This window comes from Tupaia chinensis, unplaced genomic scaffold, assembly GCF_000334495.1.
Source record: "Tupaia chinensis unplaced genomic scaffold, TupChi_1.0 Scaffold000453_1, whole genome shotgun sequence".
NCBI lineage: Eukaryota > Metazoa > Chordata > Mammalia > Scandentia > Tupaiidae > Tupaia > Tupaia belangeri.
Window position 1 is genome coordinate 256,841 of NW_006159960.1, and position 13,482 is coordinate 270,322.

General features: G+C 39.9%; 1 protein-coding gene across 1 annotated transcript in view; it reads left to right on the top strand.

Moving 5' to 3' along the window:
• Positions 1-524: 524 nt before the first annotated feature.
• Positions 525-13,482, top strand: part of CRB1 (crumbs cell polarity complex component 1) — a 207,944-nt gene continuing 194,986 nt past the window's right edge. Inside the window, exon 1 of the mRNA XM_006155425.2 lies at positions 525-733. Coding sequence (XP_006155487.1) covers positions 664-733 — 70 coding nt within the window. The 5' untranslated portion in view covers positions 525-663. The remainder of the gene's footprint in view (positions 734-13,482) is intronic.

The following is a 13,482-nucleotide window of genomic DNA, read 5'->3' on the forward strand; positions in this document are numbered from 1 at the left end:
AATGTAAAATATCATGAGTAGTGTATAAAATGACTCTGGATTTATGGATTAAAAAAGACTTCTAAATAGCTCTTATGACTCTGTTCATTTTATTCAATAGCTTACTTTTTCTTCTATTTTAGCCTAACTTATCGACAACAGAAATCTGAGCTGGAAGAATAGGGTTTATGAATAGAAAAATTTGACTTGTCTGTGAATTGCATCTTGAAGAAACAAGTACATATATTAGGGATATGAGGTGTCCTTTTCAAAGCTGCCAGATCGTAACAAAGTGTGCCAAGACAGTGACCAGAAGTTAATTCCTCTATAAAGAGCGATTAAAGACAGTAGCTGAATGAAGGCCCTGTGAGGAGGCCTTAATAGAAAAACTAGAAGGCAATGTCTGAGGGGGTGGGGGGGATGAATCCAGTCCAGCCTGAGAACAATCTGCACCAGGTTTGAAAGATCACCCCATCCTCCTGTGTGAGTGAGTTACTAAGAAGCACAACTGCTTTTTGAATCTAAGACCCTGTGTTTTCCAGGAAGGGGCTGTGAGAGGGTGGGACAGAGATGGCACCCAGGAGCTCTGAGTCACCTGCTCCTTTCTGAGCCAGACAGGGATCCAGAAACAGACTGGGGCCAGACCACCATCCCGGCAACCTAGGATGCTCTGTCAATGAGCCCATGGCGTGTAAGAAAATCAACTACCTTCTCATCATCTACCTCAGTGTCTTACTGTTCACCTACATAAAAAGTAAGTCTCTCTCATTTATGGAACTTTTGGCACTTTTCCTGGCTTGTTCCTGGCTTTTCCTATTTCTTGCAAAGAGTTTGTAATGTTGTATGTGCTGCAAAACACAATGCTGAAAAAAGAAGTTTTGATTTCTGTTTGGTGTGAGCAAGTGTCCTGTGTTAAACAAATCAGTGATACAAGTCAATGTAAATAGTCGATTTTATGATTCTGTGACTTCCAATAGGTATAGAAAAAAATAGTTTTAAACCTGTTTAGTGATAAGCAGGAGAATACAATGGCACATCGAAGAGATCCTGTTGTGTTTGTGCTTTTACAAAATAGATTTGGCACTTCATAACTGATATCCTTTCCAGAGCAAGTTATTCATAAGTTTTATTGCATTTTATTCCCACCCATCATGTATTTATCTTCATCTTTAAAGAAATCTAATAATTAAAAGAATAGTCTCAATGTTCCCCAAAGAGTGACGGCTCCAAGTGTCTCTTTTACCAGAGAAATGGGCTTCTATTATATGTGCTTCTGTCTTACAAATGAAGGTTTTATTTTCCACAAACTCCCCAAAATAGAAACAAAAGCAGTTTCTGGGATGAACTTGTCAGATGTATGGTCGTTTGGGAAATCAGAGACCCAACGGCCCCAGCTGTGGGTTTATGAAGGCCTGTAGCTACTGAGCACGTTTAAAAAGAAGACAGGGAGAGTGTGTGCTTGTCAAAGGGCTGTGTGATTTGTGTCTGTTGAATCTGAATATCAATAAGACAGAGCATGGAGCAGCTGCTGGTTGAACAAGACGCTTGGCATTAGCACACAGAATTGTGTAATCTGGGTCACCTTCTGTGGCTGCACCAGTGAGATTGTTACACAGTTCACAGTTGAACATCAATCAGAGACTGGGTGAAGAGGGAGGATGGTGCCATCGCTAGGTAGCTGAAGAAGAGTCCAACTGGTCAAACTTTTGACACTTTCCTTGAAATTTAAAGGGGCGCCAGTCAATAGGAAGTGGGGAAGACACAAGTTGTTAACTTTCGCTTACACTGAGTCGTTATGTTACCCTATGATATGTTTCTGTTCCTTTTGGCTTATTTATTTATTTTTAGATTTTTTGCCATAGGGTATGTGCGCTAATCAGAGAGAAACAAAGAGGGAAAATGAGAAATCCGCCTCCCTGACACAGGAGGAATGGACATGCTGTAATTCCTTCTCCTTATTCTTCTGTAGGGATCTTGGGCACGTGCACACACACACACACACACACACACACACACACACACACACGGCATGATTTTCAAGCTGTCGGGTCCATGACTTGAACTGCCGTTGGCCATATGGGAGCCCAGCACCTTAACCACTATGCCACCTGTTAGCCTACATTATGTTGTGTTAAGGGAAGATAAAGGGAGAGAAAAATAATACGGAACGTGAAAGACCAAGTGAGTTTATGGTACATGTTATAGCAAAGAGCTTTATCATTCCAATGAGACATATATTAAAACTCCTAAAGTTCGCTGAAAAAAATTTTTTTAAGTTTACCTGTTTTGGGGGCCAGGTGGTTAGGCACTGGACTCCCACATGGCTGACTGCGGTTCACGTGCTGCACTGGAGGCTTGTTCTCTCACTTTCTCTCTCTCTCTCGTTTTCTCTGGTGAGTGTGCATGCCCTATAGCAAACTTTTAAAAATAATAATAACAATAAATGAGTCAAATTAAATAATTCTAAAAAAAAAAAAAGTCACCTATTTCTTTCATGAGTGAGCAAGAGACCAAGTAAGAAAGACAGATAGTACCCCTAACAGGAGTTCAATGCCGCAATTCACTCCTAGGCTTCAGGTAGCAGGGAAAAGGCATGCTTATTCAGGGAGTTCGCTGGACTTGAACCAGGAACTTTCCCATGTGGGATTGGTTTGCAGAACTTGGTGCTGTGCTGCTGTGTCACTGTTGGCCCTGCTGCAGTTTGCTTTCCAAGAGAATAATATGCAAGTTCCAAAGCATACATCTCTTTTTTCAAAGATATTGTAATTATGAATTGACAATCATATATCGTTTGGTTTCTCTCTCGGTGGGTGATTTTATAGATAGACTCCAGAGAAATACTTTGTAATTAATTTATTTGTTATCTAGCACAATATTTTTATTAGCTTAACAAAGTCATCTGGATATTTCGTTCTATTGAATTTTTAAGCAGGCAGACTTTCATTTGCATTTTATAGTTCTTGTCAAGGTATAACAGCATTGCCTCTAGTCAAAGACTACTTTTTCTTCATTAACTTGACTTTAAAACTTTCAGCTGGCCTAGTCACAGGGTGTGAGCTGCAGGGCAGCACTGCAAGGAGCTGGGGCTGCACGGGAGGCCTGGGGTCAGTTCCTGGACCAATCTGAACAAGTGGGGAAGCAGGAAGAGAGGATTGCAACTGTGAAATCCTATCAAAAATGCCTCTCTCTCTCTCTCTCTCTCTCTCTTTCTCTCTCTCTCATAGAACAGCAGAGCAACAAAATCTCTCAGTAAGGCATCAGTCTTTTCTACCCTTATTACTTAGTACTTTTAACCTAAATCCTAAGTTTCAGCCAAAATAATATCTAATATTAAAAAAAGGCTAACATTTTCTTAAGCATTTTATATACACTATAGTTCATTTAATTTTCAAATCCCTATAAGATAGAAACTATTATAATCACCCAGATCTTACAGAATAGGAAACCAAGACTCAAATTGCTGTAGCAGTGTATCTCAAACGTTGATGCCTAGGATAGCTGAAATGCTAGTTTAAGATCAGCCTCGCAAGTCCAGCCAGATATTACCATATTAGAAAAGTAAGTGACTTATAGCTATGTTTCATTAGTCTGTTACAAATTCACTATTCAGATCCTGGACCCAGCAACTTGAAAAACACTCCAGGCATGTATGCATGCACACCCAAAATTCCAAAAGAAGGAAGAAATGGGGAAGAAGGAATTGCAATATGATCAGGCCTCATGGGGATGCTTTCTTGCTTTCCTTCTCTCTCTGTGTGTCTCTCTCTGGTGAGTGCACAGTCCCTCTGGCAAAACTAAAACAAAACAAAAACAGCCAGAAGTTGATTCTCATGTAGGTCTAGAGGCTCGAAGTCTGAGATCGAAGTGTTAGCAGGGCCTTGCTCCCTCTGTGGCTGCAGCTGGAATCCTTACTTGCCTCTCCTAGCTCCTCAGGGAGGCTTTCAGTCCATGGTGTTCCTTGGTTTGCAGCTGTGTGGATCAGTCTCTGTCCTCACATGGTGCTCTCCCTTTTTCTGTCTGTCTATGTCTCTTCTCCTTTCAAGTCAGTTATTTTTTTAAAAAATTGAGTATTTGAAATCAGCCCTGATGGAAGTAACTGCATCCTAGAATCTTGCAAGAAGTTTTTCATACCAAACCAAGTGTCCATTCCACCTTTAAAACTTTTCCAAATTAAAAATGTTTAGAATTTCAACTGAGAATGCATTCTCGTGACCAAAGTCTACAGAAGCAGAAGTTACTGATATGTAACCAGAGGTAACCTTGTTAGTCTCTTTGGTTGTCCACATAAGTGTCCTGATAATTCCCAGATGGGTGATTCTTTTTTGTCTTATTCAAAATTCTCTGGAGCTTTTGAATAATTAAACTTTGGGCAAATTAGTGAGTGTGGAGTGCTAATGAGGCAGTTAATGGTTCAGACTCGGTACTATTCAGTTTGCTTTGCAGAGACCAGCTCTAAACAACAGCAGCCATGTCTGGTCAGACGCTCTTAGATTTGTAGTTCTGAACACAAAGAGGTAAAATGAAATGAACTCTTGGCAAATCAAGCATCTCTACTAGAAAAATCAGTGATAACTTCGTACAGATAAGGTAAACTTGTGATTTCATATATGTCTATAATCTTAGTCATCCATTATCTTTTCTTTTCTTTTTTTTGTTTGGAGAGGTTTTTGCTATAGGGCGCATGCACTCACCAGACAGAGAGAGAGAGAGACAGAGAGATAGAAAGTGAGAAATCACCCCCCAGGGGGGATGGCCACACCGCAATCCCTTCTCCTCCGTTCTCCTCTCGGGATCTTGGGCATGCATGCACACGCACCCGGCATGAGTTTAAGCCATCAGGTCCGGGACTTGAACCATGGTCAACTACGTGGGAGTCCAGCAACATAGCCATTACGCTAACTGCTGGTCCTTCCCATTATCTTTTCTTTTAATGTAGTCGCAGAACAAATATTTAAATGAAGTCTCAATTTTTAAGTACATAAAGTCAGTAAATTCAGATTCTGGTTCTAACCCATCATTGGTTAGCTGGGCATCCATAAATTCATCATTTGAATTATCTAAATATCTAATTTTTCACTTATAAAGTGATGGGATTAGGTTGTATAATTACCAAGTTTCCTTCAAAGTGTATGTTTTAAGGTTTCAAATTAGGGATCAGCAGATAGTGTAATTGCTACATTGCTGAACTCCCATGTAGTCAACCGTTGTTCGAACCCTGGACCTGATGGCTTAAAACTCACAATGGGTACGTGTGCATGCATGCCCAAGACCCAGAGAGGAGAATGGAGAAGGGATTGTGTTGTGGTCATTCTCCTTGGGGGAGGCAGTGGTGGTCGTAATTTCTCGCTTTCTGTCTCTCTGTCTCTGGCGAGCATATGTGCCCTATAGCAAAAATCTCTCTCTAAAAACAAACAAACAAACAAACAAATAAGATTTCATGATTATTCTAAGTAATCATAGAGATTGATAAGCAAAGAGTGATTTTAGTGACCTTACCGTGTGAATGAGGCAGCTTTCAGTATTACAACGGCGAACACATTCAACATCTTAGTGTTAAAACAGGGTTTGCCTTGTCCCACCACATACTAAGTACAGATTAACAGCATCTGCACCTTATTTGCCTTCTTCATTCCTCCAGTCTTGTGTCCCCGACACACATTCATATGTTGACATCCTAACCCCCAACGTAATAATGTTAGGAGATGGGGCCCTTGCGGGTGATTAGATCACAAGAGTGGAGCTCTCATGAATGGGATTAGTGCTCTTATAAAATAGACCTCTGAGAGAGCCGTTGCCCCTTCCACCATGTGAGGACACAGGGACAAGATGGACATCTTTCTGTGAACCAAGAAGTATATCCTTACCAGGCACCAAGTCTGCGAGTGCTTTGATCCAGGACTTGCCAGCCTCCAGAATGGTGAGAAATCACTTTCTCTTTTTTTTTTTTTGGAGAGGTTTTTGCTATAGGGTGTGTCCACTTGCCAGACAGACAGAGAGAGACAGAGAGACAGAAAGTGAGAAATCACCTCCCAGGGAGAATGGCCACACCGCAATCCCTTCTCCTCCATTCTCCTCTCGGGATCTTGGGCATGCACGCATACGCGCCCGGCATGAGTTTTAAGCCACCGAGTCTGCGACTCAAACCGTGGTTGACTATGTGGGAGTCCAACGACATAGCCATTATGCTAACTGCTGGTCCCAAGAAATCACTTTCTCTGGTTGATAAGCCATGTGGTCTATGAACTTCTTATGATCACCTGAATAGACTAAGGCATTCGTCTTAGGACACAGCGATCACTATTTAGAGAATGTTGTGGTACAGAAAAGGAGCGTGCAGAACCATGAAACTGCACTGTCACCTTCACTGCTGTGGCCCACACTTCATTGGTCAAAGCAGGTCTCATGGCTAAATCTGCTTCTGGACTAGGGAGGGATTAAGATAAAGAACAAATGGGACAAATAATATTGTCTACTCCATCTTTCCTCTTGTTTTCTGCTTCCAGAGGGCAATTTCTAAGCGAATTTATTTAAATAATCATTAAAGATAAATATTAGAAATTTTAAAAATATAGGCAACAATTTTATTTTAACAACTGTTCATTAAATAGTTAATAGGAGCAAGGTATTAACGATAGAGAAGGTAATTGTTCTTTAGCATGTGCACACTAGTAGAGTAGTCAGATATAGAAAGGCTATTCACACATTGTTTTCTGAAAACGTAATTATACTTAAAGTATTGTCTGAAGTCTGTGCATTGATCTGGGTATTCTTTCAGATGTAGATAAACATCTTATTCAGAAAAATCAAATTAGTCTAATGATATGAATCAATCTTTTCTGACAGGAGACATAATCAGGCTTGCTTTGAAATCATTGACCCCAATTAAATTAATTATGCCTTGAGATTAAGGTCAATTCAAATTTGTAGAATAGCATGTGCAGGTTATAGATTAGAAATTGCTATTTCTTGGGAGTGCAGGTGGTGTTGTGGTTAAGGTTCTGGACTCTCACATGGCCCTCCCAAATTATGGACTCAGCAGCTTGAAAATCACACCGGGCATATGTGTGTGTGTGTGTCCAAGATCCCAAGAAGAGACCGGAGGTTCTAAATGGGATTGCTGCATGGCCATCCCTTCTGGAGGGTGAGTTTTCACTTTCCCTCTTTCTGTCTCTGTGGCTCTCTGGCAAATACATGTGCTGTGTGGCAAAACCTTAAAAAAAGAAATTGCTATTTTTCTCCAACATCATCCCATTGCTCATAGCACCACTATGAGATTGGGTGAGGAAAGAGAAGAGAAATAAAATTCAAAGGTTTATATTTTAAACATCCATGCCCAAAATATGCACCAAACACACTATTACAGAAAATTCTGGCTCAGCCACAGTGGCAAAGTGTGGGGCACTGCTGTGCAGTGCTGGAGACTAGTTGGGAAACTTCTAGATTTGTGTTCTGGTCTTACTGGAACTTTCCGGGTGCAGCTGTGGGCATGCTCCTCCTCCTGGCTACCTTCAGGTTTACAGGAGGATGGCAGCATGAAGACGCTGTGGGTGGTGTCCATCTCTCTCTGTTTCTCTATCTCAGGAAAAAAATATATACTTATAAAACAAAATAAAGAGCCAGCTGGTGGCATGAAGATTAAATCATTGGATCCCACATGGCTGACTCCGTGGTTCAAGTTCTGGACCTGGTGGCTTGAAAGACAAGCCAGGTGCATGCGCCTACATATCCAAAAACCCAAGAGGAGAATATAGGAAAGGGACTACAGCGTGGCCATTCTTCTTGGGGGGTGATCTCTCACTTTCCTTTCTCTCTGTCTCACTCTGGTGAGTGCACATGCCCTATGGCAAGACTAAAGCCAAAAACCAAAAGAAAAAAAAATTTAGCTTAAAAAAAAAAACAAAAAACACTTAAAAAGAAAAAAAAAGAAGCTGTTTATCACTTTTACGGACTAAGGGCTTTAAGAGAAGTCTCTTTAATCTGCCCAATCTGATTCTATCTCTACATTTTCTCCTAAATAATCATATGATAATTAAGAAATAATTATCTCTGTTTATAAACTTTAATAATTATAGAAATAAATAGAAGTTCTCTTCATTACCCTCATTTATCCGATTTCTTTTGTTTCCTGGCTTCCTTTGTACGCCTTTATGGAGCACTAGTAACAAGGAATGTGTGCTGCTTAATTCCCTCTGCTCAGCTAGCTCACATGCACTGGCATTGCAACACCTTCGAGTTCAGAACAGCCTTTGAGCTAGGGGGCAGTTTGCATGAACTTGATGTTTTCCTGATCTTGAAGAGACACAATTGTGTCCATACTTAGAGACTTGCTCACCATAGTGGAAGCCACCTAGTATCCCTTACCCTTTCATTCTCGTATTCTTTGGTTTGGGAGATAACTAATTTCCCGTTTTTTAAAAAAAATTGTTTTATTTAACTTTATTTATTTATTTTAATTTGACTGGAGAGGGATAGTGTGTGTATGTGTGTGTTTGTGAGAGAGAGAGAGAGAAAGCAAACCACCAGGTCCAGGACTCAAACCATGGTTGGCCATATGGGAGTGTCCAGTGCCCTTAACCACCATGCTACCTGCTGGCCCCTGTTTTTTTTTTTTTTTTTTTTTTTCCTTTTGTCTCAGGGTGCATTTATCCCTGGTTTCTTTGCCTTTTTAAAAGGGATTTAAAATGTCTCTTGCCTATCAGATACAACTAAACTCTGTTACCCTTTTTCTCTGCGTCAGACATGACGCTAAGTGTTCTTAGTTTTTCTCATTTAATTCAAAGTTGGTGATGAAGGTATTATTTGCACCATACAGAGAAATCTACGGCTTAGAGAGGACAAGTAAAGCCACTGCATACTTGATTTAGATACCTAAATTTTTTGTTTAATGTGAGTAGTTTTTACATGGCCATGTCACACAGCTGGAATTTGGAAATACCAATTTCACTGTTCATAAGACCTTCTTTCTAACCTTGGTAAACTGGGCAATTTAAACTTTTGGTCCTTTTGAATTAAATAGTCTTTTTATAGGTACTGTGTGAAAGTTCTACATCTAGGCATACTTAGCTTCATGTAAATATAATTTATAATTGTGACTCAGAAAACACAGGTGAGAGAGATGGGACAGGAAGGCCATCAATCAAGATTGTAAATAGGTTTCTCCTAAGAACAGTGGCCTGTTACTGAAACCATACAAAATAAGGGAAGTAACTATTGTCCATTGTGTATTTATCACCAGCTACATGTGCTACAAGTATAATTTCAAATATCAACATACTGTATGCTTTCAAAAGGCATTTATTATGTTACTAGTGGTAGCATTTCAAAGGGTCTTGAGCTTTGGGAACAAACTAGCTCTTAAAAACCCAAATATCATACCAAATATGTATGCTCTCAAGCACATTTCTCTAAGGCTTTGAAAAACAAACAAACAAACCCTAATAGGTAATCCTGTGTCCTAGAAGTGCTTACATTGAAGATTGTCACAATGTAACATTTATTCATTCTTAGGGTCAGAGCTGAGTCCTCACTCACTGATTCTAAATGGCCATTGAACATATCCTACGTACTGTTAATTACAATGGGAGTAGTGAAGAAAGGGGAAAAGTCACTAAAACAACTTTACCTGATGGATCGAAGGGTTTGACTATGAAAGTTTGTACTCACTGTTCCAGCAGTACTACTAGGAAAAACAGTTGAAAATGACGATAAAGATGAACACGGAAAGGTAGCCATAACATTATGTATAAGAGTGTAAAGTTGCTGGGCGTGCATGTGTGTGTGCCCAAAATTCCAAGAGGAGAATGGAGAAGGGATTGCAGCATGGCCTTCAGCCCCCCACCCCCCACCCCGCTCCGGCCCGAGGTCGGGGGGAGGTGATTTCTCACTTTCTGTCTCTCTGGAAAGTGCATGCACCCTACAGCAAAAACCTCTCTAAAAGAAAAAAAAATGTGAAAAGTTAGAGGGCCAGCCAGGTGGTGTAGTGCTTAAGGTGGCTGGATCCCACATGGCTGACTATGCAGTCTGAGTCCCAGGCCCGGTGGCTCGAAAAACTTGCCAGGTGTGTGTGTGTGCATGGCCAAACTCCTGAGATGAGAATGGAGAAGAGACTGTAGTGTGACCACCCCTGCTGGAGGTGATTTCTCTTTTCCTCTCTCCCTCTGTTTCTCTCAAGCTAATGCACATGCACTATAGCAAACAAACAAGACTGAAAAATGAGAAATAATCTTATTGCTATAATCACATTTGCACATTTATACTTAAGAAACTATTGAGTTGTCAGAGAAGTTATGACACATTTTTGCATAAAAAGACATTGAAAAAAATACCTCATGACTTTTTTTGACACCCTAATAATTGAAACATAAATTGCATTGCTTTATGTTACAATTTCTAAAGTTACTTTCAAAGAACAAGATAATCTAATAATTAACAGTAAATTCAAGCAATTTAAATATGTTCTGGGATCTCTTAAGAAACACACACACACACACACACACACACACACACACACACACACGCAAATCCAGAATATAATGCACAAGAAAACGTTTTAAACTACTGTCTCCATTTGTATGTTCTCAGTATCTCCCACAACTTCCTAAAGTTCAATCTCTCAGCCTCCCCAAACATCCTTTCTCTTGAAATCTTTATAGAGTCTTCCTTTTTTTTCTCCTCTTAAAAATGAATCTAGTCTTTCTCATGTAGGTCTCTTGTTCTCCACCCCCAAGTCCTATTTCTTTCTTTCCTTCTCATTTCTTGAGTCTGCACCTCAAAAGCCCAGGAACAGGCAAGCAAGGGTATAATTTCTCATGCAGTTTAGGGGAGGGGAAAGAAAGACGAAGTCATGTACTGCAGTGAGTGAAGAAGGAGGGAAGACTTTCAGCCCTTATGCAAAAAGTTCATTTTTGTCCCCAAAAAATGTTAAGTGAAAAAAAGTCCAGCAGGATATCAAATTGTATGTAATGTAAATTATACAATTTGCAGTGTAAAAAATATATAGAGAGGGACTAGCAGGTAACATGGTGGTTAAGGCGCTGGACACTGTCATATGGCCAAGCACGGTTTGAGTCCCAGACCTGGTGGCTTGCTTTCCCACTTTCCCTCTATCTCTATTTCTCTCTCCCTCTTTTTCTCTCTCTGGTTAAATTAAAATAAATGAACGAATAAACTTTTTTTTAAAAAAATAATGTATAGAAAACCAAAGAACAATTTTCTAACAACCATCACTGGGTGCTGTAATTATGAGGAATTGCAATGTTTTTCTTTAATATTGTCATAATTTGGCCAAGTATATTTGAAAGTCAGAAAACATTATTTATATTAAAATAAATTTTATTTTAAAATAATTTAGATATTCTAACAGCAAATTTTAAGTCCCAGAGCTTCTGCTAGCAGAACTAGCTATATAGAGATAAAAATATTAGTAAATAACATTTACTAATATTGGTTATTTTGTCTCTTTTAAAAAATTGTTTGCTGTAGGGCACATATACTCACCAGAGAGAGACAGGAGTGAGGGGAAGTGATAACGCACTCCCCAGGAGGGATGGCCACAGCACAGTCCCTTCTCTTCCATTCCCATCTTGGGATCTTGGGCACGTATGCACACACAACCAGTGTGTTTTTCAGGCTGCTGGGTCCGAGCCTTGAGCTGCACACCCAGCCTTCTGGGGTTCAGCTGCCTCACCCACCACACAACCAACTGGCCCAATATTATTTTTAAGATGTGAAAATACTTACTCATTAAACAGATATCAGTTTTGAAAACCTAAGAAATGAGACATAATGGATTTCAATGGCAAGCTATGCAACCTTGATCTGGTTCACTTAAGCTTTATGTTTTCTCATCTGCAAAGTGTAAAGGGTGATTATTTTCAATTGCATTGGAGTTCTGTGAGGATTAAACAAAATAATGTATGTGTGACACACTGCTCTACCGGCTCTTAACCTGAGCTTGACAAAGACGCTCCAAATTCATAATGGGTTTCATCAAGCATCAAGTTTATCTTGAAGAAACAATACGGGACAAGCACCATAGCATGTGCATCCACATGGTAGGTCCCCTAATTGCTGGGCACAGCTGTGGATGTCCCAGTGTCCCATTCTGCACTCTGATGTGTGCATCACAGGAACGAAGTTGACTCCAGCATAGGAGAACCATCAGCTCTCTGGTCCCTTCGGTTTTCACTAACGTATTGAACCACGTGTATGTAACTGAGGAGTCCCATCTAATCAGGTCTATGTGATTAGCCCCACTTCTCTAGGGCAGCTCTATTTCATTAGTTCCCAAGTAGTCCTTAAACATTCTTGCCAGTGAGTTACATACAAGTGTTTAGTTCTGTACGTGGGACCCTCGTCTTGCATCTACCTAGGTGAATTTCTGTTCCTAGGTTGCTTCTGTAAACCAAGGGTCAAATTGTCAGGCATTACTGACTCTAGAGACAAGGTTAAAGAAATAGCTGTTAGTCCTTTCCTGGCATATAAAATGCCCAGGAGTGCCTGACACATGATAAGCAAGTAAAATTTTAACAGAATTATTGCATTTATCTCTTAAAGACTGGCAGAGTGCTTATGGTAATACTGTAATTGTTCTTTAAAAAAAAAAGGGAATCCACTGCTTGGTGGGAATATCTTTTCTTTATTGATAATTTTTCAAAAGGATGATTGCTAAAGTCAGAGGTCCTCTCGATGCCTCTGTCAAAATCCTCTCCCGTCTAATAAAATTAAAATCTATGATGCTCTTCAAGTGATGTTGTGCTACCGGTTAACAACTGCCATGGACAACTTTAAAAATTCACTCTAAGAGAGTGATGGAGGATGGTGAGGGGGACTTGGTACACGCCCAGGACTTCCTAGCTGGCACAACGAGTCATACCTTTTCTTTCGATCCAGGCTTTGTTTGAGAAAGTGTAGTCCTCTCCCTGTACTCATTGTAGGCCAGGACTGTTCCCAGCTGCTCAGCCTCTTCCTACTTCTTTAGAGGAGGGACTAGCTTAGTTTGATGTTCAAGAAATGGGCAAGGCCACCAAAAGAGAATATTTTTTTTTTCCCGTCATGTGCATAAACCTCACTGTTTATGTTCCAGAGAGCAGGAAGAAGGCATCTTTTGGAAGAGCTGAGTTATTTATTTGTTTTTCCAATAGCAATACCAACAAATTTACTTACTGAGGACCAAATATTTGTGATTCTGTATAAGTAACCTCTGAATTTCACAAAACTTCTGCAAGGTACCCATTATTTCTACATAAAAGTGGTACAATTATTCTCATTAAAGTTAAATGACTTGACCAAGTCGACAAAGTAAGAGACAGAGGCAGGATTAAACTAAAACCTTTTATTATCCCCACTAAACCACTCTACAGGTCTTGATAACTATAGATCTCAGATAACTAAACATATACTGAATGATCATTTGTAATATTTGCTCTAATAATAGCATAAGTGGATTTTAACTTTCTATACAAATTATCCTGATTATTAAAGAGCCTACGCCCCTGGGGGAAA